General features: G+C 39.0%; 1 protein-coding gene across 1 annotated transcript in view; it reads right to left on the minus strand.

The window, feature by feature from the left end:
* The window catches only part of XRCC5 (X-ray repair cross complementing 5), a 98,008-nt gene that overhangs the window by 30,786 nt on the left and 41,123 nt on the right, over positions 1–26,099 (minus strand). The window contains exons 15-16 of the mRNA XM_012445966.3: positions 16,142–16,235; positions 14,280–14,349 (exon numbers count right to left, since the gene is read on the minus strand). Of these exons, the coding sequence (XP_012301389.3) occupies positions 14,280–14,349; positions 16,142–16,235 (164 nt within the window). The remainder of the gene's footprint in view (positions 1–14,279; positions 14,350–16,141; positions 16,236–26,099) is intronic.

Consider the following 26,099-nt stretch of genomic DNA (forward strand, 5'->3'; position numbering starts at 1 on the left):
ACTATACGTTAGACCACATAAGAACAAGTCTGAATAAATTCAGAAGGACTGAAGCCATTCAAAATATGATCTCCAATCACAATATAATAAAAATCAACAGGAAAAAATTAGGAAATCTGTAATATTTGGAGTTTAAAAACACATTTAAATAACCCAAGAAACAATCAGGAAAGACATTAGAAAATATCTGACTGAATAAAAACAAAAACGTGACATATTAGAATTTATGTGCAGCTAAAGAACTGTTTAGCAAGAAATGTATAGCTTTAAATGCCTATATTAGAAAAGAGGTTTCAAATCAATAATCTAAGCTTCCACCTCAAGAAACAAGAAAAAGGAAAGCAAATCACAGCCAAAATAAGAGGAAAGAAGGGAATAATAAAGACCAGAGCAGAAATTAATTAAATGAGAATAATGGAGAAAAATCAATAAAACTAACTAAAAGCTGGGATCTTAGAAAGTTAAAATCCATAAGCCTTTACCTAGACTGACCAAGAAAAAGAGAAGATACAAAATCTCCAAATCAGAAATAATGTGATCTCAAAAATATTATTATAAAGGAATAATAATCAATGCCATACTAATAAATTAGATGAAATGAACAAATTCTTATGAAGACAAATTACTAAAACTGATTCAAGAAGAAATTTTAAAACTGACCAGATTGAAGAGTTTAAAAATTAAAACTGACCAGATTGAAGAGTTTAAAAATTGGGCCCAGTGCAGTGGCTCACGCCTGTAATCCTGGCATTTTGGGATGCCAAAATGAGTGAATCACTTGAGGCCAGGTGGTCAAGACCAGCCCAGCCAACATGGTGAGACCCTGTCTCCACTAAAACTACAAAAATTAGCTGGGTGAGGTGGCGGGCAACTGTCATCCCAGCTACTTGGGAGGCTGAGGCAGGAGAATGGCTTGAATTCAGGAGGCAGAGGTTGTAGTGAGCTGAGATTGCGTCACTGCACTCCAGCCTGAGCAACAGAAAGAGACTCCATCTCAAAAAAAAAAAGTTGTATGTCCCCAATCTTTATGGGTTGTGGAGGAAACCCTGAAGTGGTGCAAGTAATCTTGGCTGTGGTGGAAACTCTGGTGGAAGAGGAGGTGATGGGGGTGGAGGCAGAGGTGGTGGCAGCAGAGGTAGTTATGGTGGATATAATGGATGTGGAGATGACAGTGGCAACAATCGTGGTGAGCCTGCCTACAGCAGTAGAGGGGGCTATGGAGACGAGACGGTAGACCAAGATATGGAAACAACAATGGTGGATATGGTGGTAGTGGTGAAGGATATGATGGTTACACTGAAGGAGGAAATTTTGACAGTGGTAACTATGCTGGTGGTCAGAACTATAATGATTCTGGAAATTTTAGTAGAGAAAAGCAATCAAATTATGAACCCATGAAACGGTACAGTTTTGGTGGAAGAAGCTAAGGCAGTTCCTATGGTGGTGGTTATGGATCTGGTAGTATAAGTGATGAATATGGTAGCAGAAGGTTCTAAAAAGAGCAGAGAGGGGCTACATTTCTGAGCAGGAGAAAGACCAGAAAGTTGTCAGAAAAGTTCCAGGTTACTTTGAGATAGTCATCCCAAGTGCATTAGAGAAAACTATAAAAATCTGCCAAAAATAAATGATGATCCATAGTCAGAAAAGTTACAGCAGTTTAAACAGAAAACCCTTCCTGTGCAGGACTGTCATAGCCACAGTTTGCAAAAGTGCAGCTGTTAATAAATGCAGTATAGTGTCAATTAGATGTACATTCCTGAGCTCTTTTATCTGTTGTAGATTTGTCTGTTTCTTTTTCATTACATCAGGTATATTGCCCTGTAAATTGTGGTAGTGGTACCAGGAATAAAAAATTAAGGAAATTTTAAACTTTTCAATATTTGTGTAGTTGTTCTATATTTTAGTGCAGAAACTTTAACAAAATGCAGTTTTGAAGGAATTTTCTTTTGAGTTAACAAGAAGATTATTGCTAATTATTTAAATTTTGCTAAAGTTAACTATAAAGAAACATATGCTGACTTGTAGCTTAAGGAGAATCTACTGTCCCCATTTCCAAATCATGACATGAATGGGCACCGACATGTGAAGAGAAGAGATATTTGTATGTTTACAATGTGTGTTTTGGTATTTAAATTAGCATATTTGTGAATTTAAGAGCATTAAGTTTACCTTCAAATGAAACAATCTCAAAATTCAAAAACCAAAACAAGACAAAAGCTTCCCACAAATAACTCAAATGGCTTCACTGGTAAATTATATGAAATATGTAAAGAATAAATAACAAAAATCTTGAAGAGAAGGAAACTTCCTAATTCATTCTATGAGCCCAGTATTTTCCTGTTACCAAAGCCAGACAAAGACATCACACAAAACAAGAAAACAAACAAATATTCCCACAAAATATTAGCTGTCTTAGTCTATTTTGTGCTGCTGTAACAGAATACCCAAGACTGGATAATTTATAAAGAACAGTTATTTATTTAGCTTACAGTTCTGGAGGCTGGGAAGTCTAAGAGCATGGCACTAGCATCTGGAGAAAGTCACCTCACATAAGAAGGCAGAAGCAAGCCAGAGACAGAGAAGAAATAAGGCTGAACTCATCCTTTTTATAACTAACACACTCTGGTGATAATGGGCTTAAGTCTTTCATGAGGATGCTGCCTCTACGACCTAATCACTTCTTAAAGGTCCCACCTCTCAACACTGTTAGAATGGGGATTAAGTTTTCAACACAAACTTTGGGGGACATATTCAAACTGTAGCATTAGCTAAATGAATTCAGTACATATAAAAAGGATTTTATAGATGTCTGGATTTTATACTTGGAATGCAAGGTTGATTTAACAACTGTAAATCAATTAATATATCCTAATAGCAGAAGAATAAAAATCACACAATCATCTCAATAGAGGCAGAAAAATACATGTAACAAAACTCAACATCCATTCATAATAAAAACTATCAACCAATTAGAAATAGAAGGAAACTTCCTCGAGCTGACAAAGGAAATCTGAGTAAAACTTAAAACTAACATCATACTAATAGGGAAAGACAAAGTTTTTTCCTTAAGATCAGGAACAGGACAAGGATGTTCACTCTTATTTCTCTTCAACACTGTGCTGGAAGTTCCAGCCAGTACAATAATCAAAAGAAAAAAAAAAAAAGAAAAGCATTATGAGTTATAAAGGAAGAAGTAAAGCTTTATTTGTAGACAACGCGATCCTGTATGTAGAGAATCCTAAGAAGTATATTTTAAAAAACGCAAAAACTAATAAGTTTAATAATATTGCAGGATATAAGATCAATAACCAAAAAATTGTATTTCTATACACCAGCAACAAACAATCCAAAAATAAAGTTAAAAAACAATTCCATTTATAACATCATCAAAAAGAATAAAACACTTGGCAATAAATTTAATAAAAGAGGTGTACAGCTTGTACACTAAAAACCATTAAAACATTATAGAGGGAAAGTAAATAGATTTAAATAAATGAATAACTATTCCATATTCATGGTAAGAAAACTCAGTATTATTAAAACGGCAACTTTCCCTTAACTATTCTATAGACTCAATGAAATCCCTATCAACATACCAGTGGGCTTTTTCATGTAAGTTGAAAAACTGGGCAGGGCGCAGCAGGTCACACCTATAATCCCAGCACTTTGGGAGGCCAACGCAGGTGGATCACTTTAGGTCAGGAGTTCAAGACCAGCCTAGTCAACATGGTAAAACCCCATCTCTACTAAGAAAAACATAAAAATTAGCCAGGTGTAGTGGCTTGCACTTGTAATCCCAGCTACTTGGGAGGCTGAGGCACGAGAATCACTTGAACCTGGGAGGCAGAAGTTGCAGTGAGCTGCGATTACACCACTGTACTCCAGTTTAGGTGACAGAGTGAGACTCTGTCTCAAAAAAAAAAAAGAAAAGAAAGAAAAAGGAAGGAAGGAAAGAAGGAAGGAGAAAAGCTGATGCTAAAGTTTACATGGGAAATGCAAATAACCTAGAGTAGTTAAAACATTTTTAGAAAAGAACAAAGAGTGTATCCGAGTCCTCTATTTTTAAGCCCTTTTTCCTTCTGAGGCCCTTTGCATTAACTTTTTAGTAATGAAATAACCTTTACTCTCCTCCTTTCCACCAGATACTCCCTTGCATTGCTAGCTTGCATAATTATGTTTGCTCAGAAGTTCCAGAGAGAATCCAGGTACTTACAAAATGCTCCACCACCAAGTGATTACTTGAAGGCTGCAGCTAAATTACAACTGGTCAAGCCCAAGATTGTGCCAGACCATTCAACAGATAGGGCAATAACTCGAGATTATCAGAACATGTCACGTAGGCCGGCATCAACTGGCAACCCCCACCACCGGTGTGCACTCCAGACCCAAATTAACTATGAACAGGTCCCAGGAATTTTTGGGTGTGAGAGAAATGTTCTTTAAACTGAATTGTGATAATTTTACAACTCTTATAATTTACAAAAGTTCATCAAATAATACTTACCAGTATATTTTACAGAAAATTTTACTTCAATAAACCTATTTAAAAAGTAGAATTAATAAGTACAATTTATCTAAGAGACTTGTAGAGATTTATCACAGACAAGAGAGAAACTAGATGTTTCTATCACAGAGTTAAGTATGAAAACTTAGACAGCATAACTTACCCTCAATGCCCCAGGAAAACACTACTGGATTCCAAGGGCAAGGGAATTGTAAAGTAGTTCTTATGTGAGCAATGGCTCCTGATGTCAATGGCAACCAATGAAATACAGTTATTATCCTGAGCGTTACAGTTGAACCTCATGATCACTGAGAGACATGAAGAGATAACTACAGATTTCAGTAGTTTAATCTGACAGAGGAAAATGAAAATGGTCCTTTAATTATAACTATTAACTGAAGATTTTTCTCCAACTGTCCATAAGGAACCTCTAAAAACAAGTTAAATTTTCTCCTATTTCCAAAGACATCTAAGCTGGTAATATTCTCCATCCCTGCTGAAACTGTTCTATAAAGGAATTAAATTCCCTTCCCTTTTCTGGCCAAAGAAGCAAGCATGACATTATTCTAGAGTTTATGTAGACACGCATGGATCTGACAGGCTAACTGTACCAAATTACACTTGCCACTTCTTTCTGTGTCAGCATATTTTTTGCCTTGGGCATGCAATTAGAAAGGGGAGGACCCAAACACTTTTATTACATTTAAGTGGAACTCCTAGCTGTTTCTTGGCATCTCTTAACACATTTCAGTTGATTAGTGACTTTTTTTTAACAAAAGTCAAACATCCTTTCCTAAACATCTTAATTGGTTAAGAGCTTCTGCTGTTTACCAGCAGTCACTTTAAGTCACTGATTAAAGCAGTTTGCGCATCAGCACAATCTGAAATCAGTTTCCTTTTTCAACCATCTGGGCTTAAGGAGCAATCTTGAAGACAGCCCCATTCAAGGACAACCAAGTGCAATACCCTGCATGACAATATCTACCATGGAAGGGAGAACTGCAGAATTTCTAGGAGGTGGATAGAACGAAATTGCCATGAGTAAGTACTTGAACTGCTCTCTGCCTCACAAATCATACTCTAGCATTTACTGCAAGAGTGAACTCTTAACACCAAGCTTGATGCCCTTTCTTCTAAGCACCCAAGAGTTCTGTGTTTCCATCAGAACCAACTGTAAGCACTTGCCTTGTTGCACTGATGGCCCAGGTCATCAACACAAGCTGAAATGATATGGTTTGAATTTATGTCCCCACTCAAATCTCATGTGGAATTAGAGAAGCCTGGTGGGATGTGACTGAATCATGGGGGAGGACTCCTCCTTGCTGTTCTTGTGACAGTGAGTTCTTTTCATATCTCGTGGTTTAAGTGTGTGGCCCTCCCCTCTTCGTGCTCTCTCCTGCTCCACCATGGTAGGATGTGCTTGTTTCCCCTTCCACCATGCTTCTAAGTTTCCTAAGGCCTTCCAGTCATGCCTCCTGTTAAGTCTGCACAGCTGTGAGTAAATTAAACCTCTGTTCTTCATAAACTGCCCAGTCTCAGGTAATTCTTTATAGCAGTGTGGGAATGGACTAAAACAGAAGCTTGGTACCAGGAGTGGTTTAGTATAATAAATTCAGGCTTGAATGGACTCTGGGCTCATCTAGTTCTGATGCTGAGAAAGCCTTCATGAGTTCCACATTTTCAGCCAGATGGAAAATTATCCTTTCCATTTTTAATATAAAAAGAAAAATTACTCAGCAGATTTAAGGCAAGCAACTTTCCTATGTAGCATGAGAAAACAGGAACTGTCATCTATTTCATAAAGACTTTCTTTAAAGCTCTCAGGAAGAAATTCAGGTGCTCAATGAGAAATGTAAACTAAAAATCCTGAGCTCTCCACTGACCAAATGAAACCCCTCTTGACAAAGGGGACCCCAGAAAACCTTAACTGAGTTTCTGGCAATGACATGACAAGGGGTCAGGTGCATCTCATTATACCCTGTCCCCCACCTTTTTGCAGGTTAAACACAACCTTTCAGCATTAATGTTAAAGTGGATATCATAAGACTGAGAGAACAGACTCTGTAGTAATAAGGTACCAAATTATAAACAGGATCTAAGGCCATGCCAGGTGGGGGTTATGTCATGAATCCCTACACTTAAAGAATAAACTATGTTCTAACTGCCACAGGTTTTTTTCTTTAGCAGCTAAACAAGCACTGGCCTTGGGATAAGCAATATTGTTTTTAAGATAATTTGAAGCTCTACCAGATACTGACTTAGTGAACTCTGGTTCTACCAGCCACAGCTACAGCTTTGATTGGACAAGAGAGTGATTTCGTTAACTTTCTCTTGATAAGAAGATTACCAACCATGAACTGGCTCTAGTGGATTGTATAAAGATTGCACATTTGCGAGCCACGTCCTGAAAAGACCTCTTGATGTACAGGGTCTACCTGTAATATTTAAATGTCAAGTCTTCCCTACAAGGTGAACATGGGTCTTATATAACATGCATGTTTAAAACTCATGCATCAGGACCACCTTCATGAATATTCATAGATCCTCCTGTAATCTGTTGAATATGTATGTTTAGCTAATCTGGTCAACATAATGCCCCTACCCCAAACCCTCCTTCATGGTCCTGTCTCAGGGCTTTGGCTACAGGCCATGTTTCCCAGCCTTTGAATAGACTGGGAATAGCCTTTCCCAGTCTTTCATCAAAAGTCTTATCAATAGGCACAAGGTTTCAGATACATGACCCTATAATGTTGTATTTAAAAAGTGTAGGAAAGGAAGGCATTAGGAATCAAAAGAAACAGTATGGGCAAAAAATCCAGTATTTGAAAGAGAGATGTTTGAATTCCTACGTCATCTTTGGGAAAAATGTATCTTCTTCAATTTTAGTTTATCTATCAGTAAAAAGGGGGTAATATATAACTTCTATGCTATCTAGGGTCCACTCCCCCTTTGCTATTTCCACCTTGATGGCTGTAACCCTTTACAAGAAATAAAGCTCTCTTTTTCTAAATTTATAGATCTTGCTTTTGGTTTTTTTTTTTTTTTCAGTTAACAGAGCTTAACTACAGAAAACACACTTTCATTTTTATACTACCAGACATTTCTCTTTCTTAAAGGATAGCCAGGCTACATTTTACAAGAGCTATATCCTGTGATTAGGGATATTCTAATATAAATGGACAGGAACTTAAAAGGATTTCAGAAGATGGGTAACAGATGAAAGCCTTTTAGGAAGAGTCACTGAAAAATGAAAATTCTTAAAATGATTATGTGTGTGTAATGGTCTTTAAATTCTATGTCATGTGTTTTTTTATTTTTTATTTTCATCTTTATTTCAATGATTTCATTTAAATTATTTGGCTACTGAGTTTCATTGTATTAAAAGTAAACTTCAGGGTGGTGCTATGCCATCCAGTGAAATACACATAACCAGTAAAAAGGTTTAAGCTGCAAGAGGCCAAGAATTGGCTCTCTGGAATTTGATCCAGAATCTTCCACGTATTTGCAATAATCTGGGAAAAATCATCCTAACTACTCTGGGCCTCAGTCCACCCACATAGAAAAACAACACCTTAAAGGCCAATGGTGCATAATTACCACATGGGATAATAACACACCCTCTCAGCAGGTATTCTCTACAATTCTAAACTGACTGATTTTCGTGTTACAATGAGACCACTTGTCTTGATAAATGAGGAATAAATTGTTAAACTTCAGAACTGTATCATCAAGTTCTGAGGTTTAACAATTTAAAATGAGTCAAAAAGAAAACCTGAAAAACCTCACTGAAAAACAAGTGAGATATATAATAAAAATACGAAGTACAGACTAAGCCTCTAGAATCCTTAATCATGAATTTTCTCACGACTAGATATGTGTCAATGCTATTTTGGGAAAGGACTAAGAAAGTATGTCAAATTCTTTAGAAAAAAACAACAAGCAAACTTCTATAGGGCTAAAGATGTTTAAAATTTTAGTGACGTTTTTATTTAGTATCTTTCCTTTAAGATGCTCAAGGTATTTGACAGAGCTTATTTTTCTTAAATTTATCAGCGCTGTGTAGACAAGGGCTACGTTTTTATCTTCTTATCTAGGTAGAGTATAATTGATTATAAAATTCATACCCAAGATTACATAAATCAGACCAATTAAAAAAATAACACACACATACGAAAGAGAGAGATTTCTTCTAGATCCCAATTCTCGAAGGTTCACTGTTTAGGACTTGACTCCTGACAGAAAATCACATAATGTATGTAACTAAATAGCCAAGCAAATGTGATAGTGCTATACCATACAAAAACAACACTGAAAAAAACTATTTGGCTTTGATAAATATCATATTACTAATTGTACCATATTCTATCTAGTGCTGAAATTGCTTGGAAAGTGAATTTTAGAAAATATCTTTTAAAAATGAAAGGACAAAAAAAAAAAAGAAAGGATGTTTTTGATAAATGAGATTAAAGAAGGTTTGAGGAACAAAGGAAAAAGACTCTAGGATGAGATGTAATCCAAAGTGAAAGGGAAAAAAAAAATGAAATGATCACCTTCTAATCCAATGGACAAGTACATATTACTGCTCTCTTGCACATAAGTTAAAGCTGTTTGGGGTCTGTAGTGTTTCTACTTAGGAGGTCTTCTTTTGACAGTTTTTTTTTTAAAACCAGTTACACTCATGTGAATTCAATTTGGTAGCATGGAGCTCTGCTAACTTGTCACTACACACAAGTCTAATACAGAACCTACAATCTCAGTGGCAAAAACAAGGTCCCTGAAAGAGAGAATCGTCTCATTATAAAGTTAAGTTACACTCCATCCTTTTATCTGTCCCCATATATCCATCCTTTCTGGCTCTTAAGGCCCTCATAAAAGCTGTTTTTGACACACCAGGAACATTCAAGCTATTTTACATAATCTCCCATACTCACTGGGAATTTATAAACTCAGACATAATCACACAGAAATTGTTTGGAGGAAAGTAGTAATGTGGCTTCTCCTTCTCCAACCTGCTATCTTTTGACTATTTTAGCATTCTTCCTAAGTCGGGAAAGGGCAAGGAATTGGAAATCGTGGCATTCCTCCTTAGCAGCTCTGTTGATTACCTGGGTGGAAGATGTCCAAACAAGTGGATAAACTCAATGTGAAGAACCTCTGGAGACTCTCTGAAACCCAAAACTACAGATAACAAATCCCAGATGATGGCAATAATGCACTTATGAATAGTGTATGCAGGGAAACAACACTACTTTCACAACTGATAGATGATTATTATACATAGAGTTGTGGTCAAAATGTTTTCTGAGCTGGGCTCGGTGGATCACATCTGTAATCCCAGCACTTTGGGAGGCCAAGGCAGGTGGATTGCTTGAGCTCAGGGATTCAAGACCAGCCTGGGTAACATGGCGAAACCTCATCTCTACAAAAACTACAAAAATTAGTCGGGTGTGGGAGTGTGCACCTGTAGTTCCAGCTACCTGGGGTCGGGGGTGCTGAGGTGGGAGAATCACTTGAGCTCAGGAGGCTGAGGCTGCAGTCTGTGATCATGTTACTGCACTCCAGTCTGGGCAACAGAGTGAGACACTCTCTCAAAAAAAAAAAAAAAATTGTTTTATATTTTAACACTGTGGTGACAGAATGGTGATGGGTAGCGAGAATGGAAGAAAGAGACTTTCCCAACTTAGGAAGGGACTGAGAAAAGGGCAGCCAGAAAGAACATGCTTCCTGGGGTTCAGGGCATTGGTTATCTCCTCTGCCTATAAGCTTAGAACAAGATACCTCCCTCACACTGAAAACCAGAAGTTAAGAAAATGTGTAGCTGCCCACTATATATAAACTGCTGAGGTCGGGAAGAGATTCACAAGATTCTCAGTTTGACTATGCTACTATCAGGCCTGAGAAAGAAGTAACTATGCCCATATTTTAGTTTATAATGATAGGTAAAACAGCCAAGTTCTACCTAAGGGTCAAACAATCTTACCAACTATCTATTGCTGATCACACTTTTGACAACTGAATTTTAAAAAATGAATTTACTGGAGTAAAGGGGAAGGGATTCCTGTCTCCCCACCCAGGACAGAAATCTCTCTAAAAGATCACTACTAGGGAAGAATTCTTTGGGCCTACAAGAGAAGTGAATCTTGGCTTATAAAAAGATGCCCTAGTGGGAGAACAAACAAACAAGATGCCCAAAACAAAGAACAGGACATCAACAAAGAGACAAGTTCTTGAGCTGGCAAGAAAGGCAGAAGGGATAAAAGGGAAGCCAAGTTAGAACCATGAGGAGAACTAGTTGCTAACAAGCAGTCCCATTTTCTGACTGCTCTGTGGAGAGTCTGGTTTTGTGACATCAACAGAAGGCTCTGATTTACCAAGTCTTAATTAGACAGAGGTGAAAGGGTCATCCTTTTTTGAAATAACTAGCAACATGCTGGGTCTCAAAGTCACATTCAACACAAAAGGACAGTCTATTCATCAAAAGTCTTATCAACAGGCACAAGGTTTCAGATACATGACCTTATAAATGTTGTTTTCAAAAGTGTAGGAAAGGAAGGAGGAATCAAAAGAAACATTATAGCTAAGGAAAAAATCCAGTATTTGAAAGAGACATGTGTTTGAATTCCTATGTGATCTTTGGGGAGAATGGATCTCCTCCAATTTTACAGTTTATCTACTAGTAAAATGGGGATAATACTTATTGTAACTTATATGCTATCTAGGGTCCACCTGCCTTTGATATTTTCACAAGACTGCTTTGAATCCCCAATCCCATGGCCGGGGATAAGGTATATTTTCCTCAGATGTGAGTAAATTTTCAGAAACTGACTCTCTCCTGGTCTCTTCAGACTCTGGCTTCCTGTGTGCTCAGGTACTTTCTCTGCTCTGCATGAAATAATGCCAGACACCAAACTGACTTTTCATCAGTTTCCCCAAATACTTAAACGTAGCATTTCCAGAGTTTTACTGATGCCCAGTAATTTGTGGTCATTAGTTTGGAATGTTTTCGTAAAAGGCTGTGACTGTGCATACATTTACCCACTTTGTCTCCCTGCCTCTTCCTTTTTCTCCTCAGCCCCTCCTCTCTGAACTAGATCCAGTTTTTCTACTTCTATGATGCTGAGGAGCTTCCCTTGCCTCTGGAGCCTCTGTACTGGCTAACCAAGTCTGGAGATGGAGACTCATTCTCTACCCTAGCACTTATCAAAGTTATTTCCCCAATAAAGCAATTCTCTCAGAAAATTCTGGCAAAAGCTGTTAAAGCGATAATATTTTCTTCATTTCTCCTGCTATGCAGGGTAATTAAAATAACATAATAAAGTGCTAGCACAATGCCTTGCACATAGGGGTTATGAAACTAGTGGCTGCCACATAATGGTGATGACAGCTAGACTTAGTCCCTGAAAAGACCATGCCTAAACCAACCACAGAGTCGACCTTGGACTTGGACACTGACCCAAATGGGGGACCTTGGACTTTGACTGGCTGAGGTAATTGATAACATATAATTGAAAGCTAGGAAAGTCTCAATTTTCCTTCAAAAACACAGTAGTCTTGATAGACAATAGAGTTCATTGACTTGTCGCAGTAGCATCTCTGCCCCGTTCCAAACACCCGGTAACAATATGCAGCTGAACAGACACAAGGTGTGATACTGTGAAAGTCCCTTGATCATTCCAACACATTAAGGAGATAAGTTCTGAAGTACTGTTTTCACCAATCCTTCTAGAAAACTGTCACTGAGAATTTTAGATCTCCTTCTTCTATTTTGGTGAAGTTTTGTTTTGTGTTAAAACTGAAAGTTTTTCTCCTATATGGCAACTCTTAGCAGGACAAAAAGTTCTGCCTCCATCTCAAAAGACTGCAGATTACTATGATAATGAAGCTGTTCTTCCTCAGGAGATTCTTAGCTGCCTGCCAACAGGATTAGCCTGGTAGACTGTAAGCTCTCTCTGAAGCTCAGCTGCTTATGCTTGCCTCTGGGCAACAGCACAGTAGATGTGGGGATCTTGCCAGGATTCCTAGACTCTAAGTAGTAAGGTGCATTATTGGACCTATTGCAGGTAGTAGTGCTTCTAGGCATTTAAGCCTCATTTTTGGGCCAGGCATGGTGGCTCAAGCCTGTATTCCCAGCACTTTGGGAGGCCAAGGTGGGCAACCACTTGAGGTCAGGAGTTCAAGACCAGCCTGGCCAACATTACAAAACCCCATCTCTGCTAAAAATACAAAAATTATCCAGGCGCAGTGGCACGTGCCTGTAGTTTCAGCTACTCAGGAGGCTAAGATAAGAGAATGCTTGAACCTGGGGTGAAGGCTGTACTCCAGCCTAGGCAACAGAGCAAGACTGTCTCAAAAAAAAAAAAAAGGAAAAAAAAAAAGTAATTTTTGGCCAGGCATGGTGGCTTACACTGTAATCCCAGAGCTTTGGGAGGCCGAGGTGGGAGGATCACTTGAGGCCAGGAGTTCTAGAACAGCCTGGGCAACAGAGTAAGACCCTGTCTTTACAAAAACTTTAAAATTAGCCAGGCATGGTGACACACACACCTTTAAGTCCTGGCTACTCAGGAGGTGAGGAGGGAGGATTACTTGAGCCCAGATGTCCAAGGTTACAGTGAACTATGATCCTGCCACTGCACTCCGGCCTGGGTGACAGAGTGAGACCCTGTCTCTTAAAAAAAAAAAAAAAAGTCATTTCCCCACCCTCAGCAAGATGTTGGAAGAGAAAGTTCTATACACACATGAACAAATATAAACACTCATATACACAGAAGTCAGCTCGAAGACAGGCCAGACCTGGAGCAGCAATAATAAATGTAACAGTATATACATAAACCTGCAGGATTAACAACTGCCAGTTGCCACCATTCAAAGGGTAAATTAACAGAAACCTGAATGCAATCAAGTGAATGAATGTTAGTCCCAGACCCTCTGTGCAGCCCTAGAAGCTATTTTTATATTAGCCACAGTCTTAATGAGATTCTAGGTACTATCTGATAAAGAAAAGTGGCCATGTAGCCATTTTGAGGATTAAATTTAGGGGCAGCATCAAGATCTTTCTGGGTCTACTATAAATGGGCCCCAAACTCTTAGGAATGGAACAAGAATTATGTGTCTCTGAAAATAGGGAGATGTGGCCGGGTGTGGTGGCTCATGCCTATAATTCCAGCACTTTGGGAGGCCGAGGCGGGCAGATCACCTGAGGTCAGGAGTTCAAGACCAGCGACCAACATGGTGAAACCCCATCTCTACTAAAAGTACAAAATTAGCCAGATGTGGTGGTGCATGCCCATAAACCCAGCTACTCGGGAGGCTGAGGCAGGAGAATTGCTTGAGCCCAGGAGGTGGAGGTTGCAGTGAGCCAAGATGGTGCCATTGCACTCCAGCCTGGATAACAAGAGCAAAACTCCGTCTCCAAAAAAAAAAAAAGAAAGAAAGAAAATAGGAAGTGTGACATAAAAGTGTTTTACTCCTAGCTCACTCACAAAATCTCAAAATACTTAAATGAAGTGGAACTAAAAGCTCCAAGGTTTCGGCCCAAAGGTTTTGATAGGGAGACCTACAAATTAGTTCCTTTTTGGGAAAATCTGTGCTGAGTTCACCTTCATGTACTCATAATGTTGCCTCAGTGGAGCTCCCTCCCTAACAAGGGACAACCACAAATCCGCCAGTAAAGAAAAATGCTCAAGTGCTACAACAAAAGGCTATAGTTCTTAACCTAGACTTTAAATCAGTTGTCTTAACTAAATAGCTTCTCTTAAAAGCAAAGCCAACCACTCACCTTCCTCAAAGCTGGCTTTCTTCTGTTTCACTAGAACACGGAAGTTTTCAGCAGGATTCACACTTCCAACCTAGAAAATACCAACAGATAATAAACTTACAGGTTATTTCTCTTTTTAGCAGCACCCCAGGCAATACAAGATGACTGAATGTAGTAAGTGTGCTCTTATAAAATAAAACAAAAGACAAAGAGAAGGCCTTTTCTATTCATTTTCATTTCCAGGTCTCTGTGAAAGGTGGACAGATTCCACTAGTCAATTAGCTGCCCTCTACGCTTTCACTCACTTTGCTTTATGCAAGCTGATCTCTTTCCAGAGGGTTCAGAAACGTATTACAACTCAAGCCACCAGCCAGCCCAGCTGGAGGGCTTTCTGTAGCGCAGACTGCCTGTATATCCTGTCACCCACCCAATTAGAAAGGGGAGGATTCTGCTGTGTGGGTAAGTTCCAAATATATTTGCCCCACTAAGATGACATGAGAAATACAGCTTAATACCTGATTCACCAAACTTCCCATTAGTGAACTACTGCTGACCCTTTGGCACTAAAGTTTTGGTAGAATATATACAAGCATACCCAAGCTGAGTATGTCCTTAGAAAGTAAAAACAGATTATGTATAAAGATGTACCGCAGTGCTGGGTGAGGAAGTTTCAAAGATGAAACTCTGCCATATTGGAATTTTCTGATTATACCTATGTTTTTAATCTGCTGGCCCCAACCCTAACCAGGCCTAAGAACCACTTAGCTCATAGGAAAGAAAACAATGAGGTTCCAAAATGCACTAAAGATTCCAGTTTGCTCACGTATAGGAAGCAGAAAAGCTCTCAGAACAAGATCATGACTTTTTCTTTTATTATTCTATATAAAATATCTAAATGAAATCTAAATCATTTTTCGCACATTCATTTTTTGAATGAATTTCTGTTTGAGGTAAGAATAAAGGCATGCCCTTTATTCCCTGACTATCCTTCCTAATAAATGTTGCTAAAAAGTTTTTGGCCAATTTTTAAGATCTGTTGATTCACACTAATGCTGCTTAAAAGAAGGCGCTATTTGGCTGGGTGTAGTGACTCATGTCTGTAACCCCAGCACTTTGGGAGGCTGAAGCTGGAGGACGGCTTGAGCCCAGGAGTAACATACTGAGACCCCCACCTCTACAAAAAATATCCGGTCATGGTGCCATGTGCCTGTAGTCCTAGCTACACAGGAGGCTGAGGCAGGAGGACCACTTGAGCCCAGTGTACTCCAGCCTAGGTGACAGCAACATCCTATCTCTAAAATTAAATAAAACATTCTTCCTCCTGGCTGAGCTAGATAGATAGATAGATACAAAGATAGATAAATAAAATAAGGTAGTATTTTCAAGTTCCAAAAAAACTTTTAATTAAATAAAAATCTCAAGTATCAAAGGATACTTGGCTTGGGGAAATCCTAAACTTGTGAATCCTGTTCTGAAGTTGTGTGTTAGAAAACAGGAAATTTATACTAACTTAAATTGCATGTACTTGAAGATTAAGACATATCACTAACCCCCACTTATCCTATCATTTTGACTAGTTGAAAAGCTGCAAAATGAAGCCAACAGTAAAATCTCAACACTGAGATGTTCCATGTTCTATAGATTATAAAGAGCTCTATATACTTTATGTCATATAGTGAATTCTGTAGGTAATTCACAACAATAATTACTTAAAGGAAGAAGTATGGAATGGGCCTTTATGGCTTATACAGAGCAAGGACCAGAGAAAGTGATCATGATCTTACTTGAAAGTGGTAAGAACAGACTAACAAAAATTGATGCACTCTCCCTCAAGCCCCAACCTTTCGGCAAATGGGGAAGCACACTGGGAAAGCTTTGCTTACAGAGGTGACACTGCCTTCAGCCAGGCTGGAGACGCTGAAGTGGGCTCCCCCTTCCTCAGTCTTTAATTTTTTAGCAGTGGGTCCATCTTCATGGCTGGAAAAGAAAAAAAAAATTCCCTTAAAATAAAACAAACAATACAAAACCAGAATTGCTGTCTGTTGTGAAAAGTTTAAACTTATTTTCCAAGCACCAAAAAGAAGAAGACAAGAAAAACAACAGGTGCATGTAGTTGTTTTACAAACAAGCTGCCTCCCTTTCCCAACCACTGGGCTCCTAAGGGCCTAACTTGAAGCAGCCCTGGGTTTGTCTCACAGCAAAATGGGAATCAGAATTAAGCAATCACATCAAAAAGTCCTTGCAAAAGATGAAACTGCAAGCACAGGTAATGGAAATTTAACATGTAAGTAAGAAATCCATGTACTCTAGAGATATTATTTTCTAGTTCCTGTCTCAGAATTGACAGCTATTAGCTTTCCATGTACACAGAAGACCTTTGTGTCTAACAACCCATTTTCTCCATCATGTATGTTAGAGCTTTAAAAGCTTCTGTTTACAACTGTCAAAACTTACTAGATAACCCTTAATTAATTATGCAAGAGATTTCCCTCTTACAGAAATCTTAAACTATAAAAAAAAACTTCCCCAAAAACTTTCAATTTCATTTTTTATAAACCTAATTCTGTTTTGTGCAATACACTAACAGTCCAATAGCATCTGTGTGCTAAGAAAAAGCATATCAAGTATCTTGCCTCAAGTAACATGCTGGCTTTAACAGCCTGTCTTAAAGTCAGGAGGAGGTCAAGTTAATTGCAAAAGAGAAGGAAATCAAATCCAAAGACTCTGCCTGTAATCTTCCTTAAGCTGCTGAATATAAAGAAATGAAGATTTTTCTCCCAGAGAAATATGCAATCTGGGGCAAAAGCAGCCATCAGAAATGGCTGACTGATAAGAGAAATTAGCAATCAAGATCTAGAATTTTTAAAAATTCATTTATTTTGACAAATAAAAATTGTATATATTTGTCACGTACAAACTATGCATTTATTGTGAAATGGCTAAACTAAGCTAATTATCATATGCATTACTTCCTTTACTTATCATTTTTTATGGTGAGAACAGTTAAAATTTCTCAGGATTTAAAGACTAGTATTTCTAAATGTGTTAGTTTTTTGCTCAAAGCCCCAAACTTCAGACAATGAGGCTTGAAAGAGGCTATCTTAAAAATGAAGCAAAAGGCCGGGCGCAGTGGCTCACGCCTGTAATCCCAGCACTCTGGGAGGCCGAGGCGGGCAGATCACCTGAGGTTGGGAGTTGGAGACCGCCTGACCAACATAGAGAAACCCCATCTCTACTAAAAATACAAAACTAGCCAGGCGTGGTGGTGCATGCCTGTAATCCCAGCTACTTGGGAGGTTGAGGCAGGAGAATCGCTTGAACCCAGGAGGCAGAGGCTGTGGTGACCCGAGATGGTGCCATTGCACTCTAGCCTGGGCAACAAGAGCAAAATTCCGCTCCAAAAAAAAAAAAAAAAAGAAAAAGAAAGAAAAGAAAAAGAAAAAAAAAGGAAGCAAAAATAAATTTTAAAAATAAAATGAAGCAAAGAAACATAAAACATACATGGGCTTCCTCAATTTTTCTTTTTTTTTTTAATTTAATTTTATTTTTTTGAGACGGAGTCTCGTGCTGTCATCAGGATAGAGTGCAGTAGCACAATCTTCACTCACTGCAACCTCTGCCTCCCGGGTTCAAGTGATTCTCCTGCTTCAGCCTCCAGAGTAGCTGGGACTACAGGCCTAAGCCACCACACCCAGCTAATTTTTATATTTTGAGTAGAAACGCAGTTTCGCTATGTTGTGGAGGATGGTCTCGATCTCTTGATCTCGTGATCCACCCACCTCGGCCTCCCAAAGTGCTGGGATTACAGGGATGAGCCACCGCGCCTGGCCAGCTTCCTCAATTTCAATAATGAATTTCCTCTTACAGGCAGGTAAAAGAACTAAAGTAATCATCACAGCCATATATCCATGAATTAAAACTTTCACTACCTGGCATCTTTCACATTCACCACTAAACTTTTTCCCTTTGAGAGGGACAGAAGAGCTAAGTAGAAGACAGAAAGGTGGGAACCAGGAAATATTACAAGGGATAAATCACCGAGAACTCTTTTCTTGCAAATAGAATAAAAAATAAAAGCAAAGCCTTCATGGCAAAAATGGAAGAAAAAAAGCAGAAATCCAAGGTAGAATAAAAGTCCATTAGAAGTTGGGTCTGTTTTAAAAAAAGGTCACAGCCAGTCATTTCAATTAACCTTTGCCAGTTCTTCCCAAGAGACAAACCAACAACACTGAATTACTAAAGAGCTGGAGTCAAAAGACCTGGATTCTAGTCTCAATTTTGCCACTGATTAGTCCTGGAATGTTACACCTTCTTGATGGCATTCAGTATGTATTAATTTTTATCTACCTTGAGTTTAGAGTCGAGTAAGCTACTAACCTCTCTGAGCTTCAGTTTGCTCCTTAGGAAAACACTATAATGAAAAGCACCAACAGTACAGCAACCATTCTCTTCCAAAAATACAGATTAGCTTATATAGTAGTATTAAGTATTACACATAAAAGGCTAAGCTTTGTGGGAATATAAAATGGAATCACATGAAGAACTTCTTAAACCCTTTAAAACGAGGTTCTAGGGAAGGAAGGACAGAGGCATATATATAATTCTCCAGTACCAGGCAAGTAAAAAGCAGCTCCAGTCATATGTAGTAAATAGTAAAAGTTTAGTATGGTTAACATTCTCCAGGCCAAATCATTTAATAGCATTATTAGGAATTTTGCATATACTAAATTCGTAATGTCTATGTGAAGTGGGAAAGGGGAATGACTCTCTTCCCTAAATTATCTATGAAGGCACTAAAAAAGTAGAAATTTATCCACACAAGATCACAGTAGACATAAATGTCAGCAGTTGCTGCATTTAAATGGTGAGACTATGGTAATTTGTTCTTTCTCCTTTTCTCATTTTCTTTCACAAATATGTATAAATTTTGCAATTCACTTAGCCTAATATTTACTGAATACATACTATCTGCCACTAAGCTAGAACCTAAACTCTCCAATACACAAAAATTAACACACCATCAACACCTTCAGCCAAATTAAAAAGTTAAGTATATATACAGACAATTAACAAAATACTGTGATAGCCTATCTCTTTCAGAGAATAGAAAATAGTTGTATTGGGCTAAAGCATAAGGTGTAAGCTGGGAAGAAATGAGAGATAAAGCTAGAAAATACATTAAGTAGGAGCATTAAAAAACATGAGGAAAGAAAATGGTTTTCTCTAGGCAGTGCACGTGCTGTCTGTCCTCAGTCTGGTGGCTTCGTTGCTGGGCACACTGCTTTCGGCTGATCCCTGCCGAACTGTGGGAACGGCTGCCTGGGCAGGATTCTTTACAACCCCTTCTCTGCTCCTCCATTGTCACAGGAAATAAATCTCTCTCGAAACTCTCTGGCCCGCTCCCAGAAAGGCAAGAAGATATTCAAGAGCCCTTCCATTTTCCCTACAGTGAGCACCGAGCCCAGCATTTGTAGCACCCACTGTTGGCAGTGTGGCCAGGTGTTTGTCACCTTGAAAAATGGCTACTGGACAGGAACATGTGGTTGCTCTCATGAACATGGACTGTTTTTTTTTTTGTTCAAGTGGAGCAGCAGCAAAATCCTCATTTGAGGAATAAACCTTGTGCAGTTGTACAGTACAAATCATGGAAGCGTGGTGGAGTAATTGCAGTGAGTTACGAAGCTCATGTATTTGGGGTCACTACATACAGGCAGATGATGTTAAGAAGTTATGTCCAGGTCTTCTACTGGCACAAGTTCATGAGTCCCATGGGAAAGCTAACCTGGCCAAGTACTGGGAAGCCAGTGTTGAAGTAATGGAGGTGATGTCTTGTTTTGCTGTGATGAACGTGCCAGCATCAATGAGGCTTGTGTAGATCTGACCAGTGCTGTCCAAGAAAGACTACAAAAGCGACAAGCCCGCCTATCTCGGCAGACTTGTTGCCAAGCACTTACACTGAAGGGTGGCCCCAAGGCCCCACAACGGCAGAGGAGACTGTTCAGAAAAGGTAGCTCCAGGGCCGGGTGTGGTGGCTCACGCCTGTAATCCAAGCACTTTGGAGGCCAAGGAGGACGGATCACCTGAGGTTGGGAGTTCAAGACTAGCCTGACCAACATCGTGAAACCCAGTCTTAAAAAAAAAAAAAAAAAAGGTAGCTTCATAGCATCATATTCCTTCTGCTTCCTGCCTTTGGAACCTGCTTTGCTTGGTTAGCTGATTCTCCTTGGAATAACTGAAAGGAAACTTATACCACAGCCTGAATCAATCAAAAGGACTCATATGGAAGGATACACTAATTTTCTTATCTTTCCAGGTACATGGATGTTGAAAAGTTGTGAAACGTGTATGAAAGTAGATTTTTTTTTAGATATAATTAGGGCAGGTTAGTGTTATCAACAGAAGGCAGAAGGTTGACTGAGCACTTTGTCATTGGTAGCTTAATTCCTATCATTGTAACTTACTGTCTTGGCTTCTTCTATAAGAAGGGTGAGCTTTTTAAAGGGGAACCTCAGGTATAGGGAGTTCAGTCATTCAAAATTCCTAATCACTTCTTAGCATATTATCACATATGGGCTGCACGAGGCCCTTCTCATTGTATTTTACTACTTTTCCCCTTCATAGTGATTTTTCCACTCCCTCTGCACCTGACTTACCCTCTTGTACCCACCGATATATCTTAGATGTGTATATATCTTTATAAGTTACACAGTACTGCTTTGTGTATGTGCTTTTTATTACAAGGTGATTTTGTACTATTATAGATCTCATTCTTTTTCTTAATTTTCCTTCAATGGTGACCTTAGAGATCTGTCCATGTGGCTGTATTTACATATAATTGATGGTTTTGATGGCTGTTACTTGCAGTATAATCCATGATATGGATCCACCATGTTTACAGACCATTTTCCCTAGTGACCAGTTCAGTGGTTGAGTCTACTGTTCTACTGTAACAGTTTACATTCCCCCTTAGCAGGACACAGAAGTTCCTGTTTCCTCCCATATTCTCACCACAACTGGTATCACCTAATGTTTAAAAATATTTGCCAGTATAATGTTTTCCTGTTTTGCTTTGATTTACATTTATCTGATTACTAATTGAGATTGAAGACTTCTTCATACACTTATAAGCCAGCTGAGTTTCTGCTTCGATGATTTGCTTATTTATAATCTTTGCCCATTTGTCCATGGAATAATTGAAAAATTATTTTTTGATTTGCAAGAGTTCCTTGTATATCCTGTATAACCTAATTATTAGTTCCTTGTCTTTTTTGTTTTTTTTTTGAGATGGGAGTCTCACTGTGTTGCCCAGGCTGGAGTGCAGTGGCTATTCACAGGTGTAATCATGGCTCACTGCAGCCTTGAACCCTGGGCTCAAACGATCCTTCTGCCTCAGCCTCCAGAATAGCTGGGACTACAGGTGTGTGCCATCATGCCCAGCTAATTTTTATATTTTTTTAGAGACAGGGTCTCACTGTGTTGCCCAGGCTTTTATATATTTTTTTATTTTCTACTTGGTTATTGATGTGTTATAAAATGATAAATGATTTTTTAAAATAAGTTCATTTTTATTTATTTTTTAAAAAAGAAAATGGTTTTCTCTAGATAGTTGGATTATGAATAGATGCCTCTTTTCTTTCTGTTGATCTGGATTCCTTCATTTGTGTCAAAGAGTTTGACTTTATGCTGAGGATAATGGGAGGCCATTAAAGCAAGGGCTTTTTTTAAATCAGGGCCCAAAGATGACATCAAGGAATCTGTGAACTACCTGAAATTATATCCAAAGTTCAAAACTTAGTATGTTAGAGCATTTTTCTGGGAAGAGGGTTCGTAGTTTTTGTATCAAGTGAGTCCACTGCACTCTTTCTCACGCACAATTAAGAATCATTACTTTTAAGAATTTTAAGCAAGATGTGATCAGATTTGTTTTTTAAAAAGTCACTCAGGTAGTAGCATGGATTAGAAAGGGGTAAGACAAATTAAGGAAATCAGTGAAGAGGTTATCTCAGTGAGGCAGGCTAAAGTGAGAAGGCCTACATAAAAGTGGTGGCAGTGGGCGATGCTATTAAGATCTAACACTTCTTCTTAATGCTTACCATGTGCTAGTCACAATGTTAAGCAACAGCCCTATCAGTTAGCTATTATCAGCATCCTTTTACGAATGAGCAAACCAAGCCTCAAGAGTTTGAGCCCTTGTCTAAAACACATAGTAAGGGGAAAGAACTAATCCTGTACTCATCCTTTCTCCCATCCAACTTCCTGGAAGGCAGGCATTTGTTATTGCCACTTGACACTGAGCAACTTGCCAATTTCAACTGCTTTTAAGGGGAAATGCTTGAGTTTAGCTCCAAATTTGACCACAAAATCGATGCCATTAGCCATCAGACTAACCTTAAGTGAAAGGGTTAGATTTGAAGTAAATGTAATACAACTTGGCAAACCAATTAGACATAGAAGGTAAAAAAAAGGAAGACTCCCAAGAAATCAGGTGTCATTCACTGAAGTAGAGTAATAGCATGAAGAGGGGTTGGAAAGGAGCAGGAAGGAGAAAACAGATAATAAAGTGATTTTGGGCATACTGAACTTGAGGGACCTACAGGCGCCTTATATCTAGTGGATGGGATAGAAATCTGAGCTGAAGATAGATATTTAGTGGTTTTTGAAGCTCTGTATGTGAAATAAAAAAGAGGTCTTGGGACATGCATTGCTAAGGCAAAATGACATTATAGTTTGAAGTACAAGCTCTGAAGTCAGACTGCCTGCACTTAAATCCTTACTCCAACACTTACCAACTACAATATCGGGCAAGTTTCTCATCTTCTCTAATCCTGAGTCTCCTGAGCTTTAAGTTGGGGGTCAATAAAAGAATCTACTTCATAGAATGGCAAAGTGGGTCTAAACAGATACTGCGTGTAAAACACTTAGCATCATGTAAAGCACTGAACATAATTTCAGGTAGCTCACAGATTCCTTGATGCCATCTTTGGAACCTGATTAAAAACCCTTGCTTTAATGGCCTCCCATTACGTTAAGCATAAGTTCAATAAATACTTTCTGAGGACAAATCCTACAGAACATCAACACAGGAACACACAAAAGCAGTCCCCAGACAAATCTGAGAAGGAGTTGCCAAAGACTGGAAAAAATCTAGAGAAGCCAAAGTTAAGACGATATATGAGTTTCAAGAAAGTAGGAATAATTGACCATGTCAACTGCTACAGAGATGTCAAGACAGCAAAAAGACTGCAAAGCTGAAGTGAATTTAGCAGCTAGTGTCTTTTGAAAGATGAGTTTCAGGGATGTGGTGGGGGCAGAAGCTGGTGAGAATGAGAGCTATGAAAGGCTGCAGTGCACACTATTATTCCAAGAGCGTAGCTTCTGGAAGAAAAGATAGTAATTAGATTAGTGATTAGTAACAGGTAGTAATTAGAGGGAAGAAGCTGGGGGATTATTTTATTTTGTGTTAAAGAAATTTAACATGAGGGAAGAAAGGAGCTAGTGGTAGAGAGAGAGAAGCTAAAAATACAGAGAGAGAGAAGAAATTATTAGTGGCCTAAAGTACCAGATGAGGCAGAAAAAGGGATCCATCCTGGGGAACAAAGTAAGACTCTATCTTGACAAAATATAAAAAAATTAGCCGGGTGTGAGCTACTCAGGTGGCTACTGAGGATCCTCAAGTTGGGAGATCACTTGAGCCCAGGAGGTCAAAGCTGCAGTGAGCTGTGATTGTGCCACTCAACTCCAGCCTGGGTGACAGAGAGAGATCGTCTCAAAAACTAAAATTAAAAAAAGAAGAAAAAAGGATCCAGGGCATAGGTAAAGGAATTTACTTTAGGCAGGATGAGATACTCTATTTCACTGAGACAAGAAATAAGGAAGGTAAATGCAAAAACAGTTATGTTTTTAGATAAGATGGGCCAGAAAACTGAGGAGTTCCCACCTGATACGGTGAGGCTTTGTGTCCCCACCCAAATTTTTTTCTTTTTTCTTTTCTTTTTATTTTTTAATACGGTCTCACTCTGTTGCCTAGGCTGAAGTGCAGGGGCATGATCTCAGCTCACTGCAAACCTCCGCCTCCTGGGTTCAAGCAATTTTTGTCCCTTAGCCTCCAGGGCAGCTGGATTACAGGTTTGTGTCACCACAGCAAGCTAATTTTTTAATTTTTTTTGTGGAGATGGGGGTTTCGCCATGTTGGCCAGGCTGCTCTGGAACTCCTAACCTCAAGCAATCCATCTGCCTCAACCTCCCAAAGAAGCCCAGCTCAAATCTCATTTTGAATTGTAATCCCCAGGTATTTAGGGAGAGACCTGGTGGGAAGTGACTGGATTATGGGGGTCGGTTCCCCCATGCTGTTCTTGTAATAGTGAGTGAATTCTCAGAAGATCTGATGGTTTTATAAAAGATAGTTTCTCCTGTGCTAATACACACTTGCTCTCACCTGCCGACACATAAGACAAGTCTTTGCTTCTCCTTTGCCTTCTGCCATAACTTTAAGTTTCCTGAGGCCTCCTCAGCCACGTGGAACTGTGAGTCAATCAAACCTCTTTCCTTTATAAATTACCCAGTCTTGGGTATTTCTATATAGCAGTGTGAGAACAGACTACTGTCATTGTCACTGCTAACATGCCAGGCACATGACTAGGATTTTAAAAATCATTTACTCCAAACACTGTGTTTTTACTATTTGCTAGGCACTTTGCTGGGTCCTGGGGATACAACAGTGAACAGAATATACTGCTTGATTAACCCCCATGACAACTCTGTAAGACAGAAATTCCCATAATCCCTATTTTACTCATGAGGAAACTGAAACTTTAAAAGGTTAAGTAACCTATACCTAAGGCCACACTGCAGGGCAAGGGGGACTGACTCATACTGGCTGACTCTGGAGTCTGAAGTCTTAACCATTAACCAAGTGAGGATGTCTGCTGGGAGTACATGAGGAGAGGTCTCAGTGGACCTGAAAAGAGCAGAAACCCTTAGAACACCTGCATAGAGATAAATAGAAATCAAGGTCACATATACATCAGCTGCACAAGCAGGATTAGACCTGAGATGTCCACATTCTCATGCAAGTTCTCTGTCCAAGAGATGACATTTTCATTTCAAGGGTGTATAGCAATATTAAGAGAGGCAATCCTTTTAAATGACAAGGGTAATATTTAGTAGATTTTGGGACTACAGTGTCAAATGGTGGTCTTATCCTTTTAAAATGAAGAAATCACTTCTAATACTAAGTATTCGACAGGTCCAAGACAAACATCAGATCTTCTCAAAGATTCAATGTTTTTATAGATAATATTATTATTGCTTTAGGTTTTGACTATTGCCATCCCTTCAAATACATTCATGGGCCACAAAATGATGTTTTGGTCAATGAACAGCCACACACACAATGGTGGTCTCGTAAGATTATAAAGAAACAAAAAAACTCCTATCGCCTTGTGACATCACAGCTGCCATGACATCATAGCGTAAGGCATTACCTTTTCTTCCTTTCTTTTTTCTCTTTTTTAATTGAGACGGAGTCTCGTTCTGTCACCCAGGCTGGAGTGCAGTGGCGTGATCTTGGTTCACTGCAACCTCTGCCTCCCAGGTTCAAGCAATTCTCCTGCCTTAGCCTCCCGAGTAGCTGAGACTATAGGCACATGCCACCACGCCAGCTCATTTTTGTATTTTTAGTAGAGATGCAGTTACTCTACTAAAAATGTTGGCCAGACCGTCGAACTCCCGACCTCAGGTGATGTGCCCACCTTGGCCTCCCTAGGCATCTATTGTTAGGTATGTTTATATATGCGAATAACTCTTTGTTACAACTGCCTACAGTATTCAATATAGTAACAC

This window comes from Aotus nancymaae, unplaced genomic scaffold (genome assembly GCF_030222135.1).
Source record: "Aotus nancymaae isolate 86718 unplaced genomic scaffold, 86718_ANA_hifiasm-v0.15.2.pri h1tg000008l, whole genome shotgun sequence".
Lineage (NCBI taxonomy): Eukaryota > Metazoa > Chordata > Mammalia > Primates > Aotidae > Aotus > Aotus nancymaae.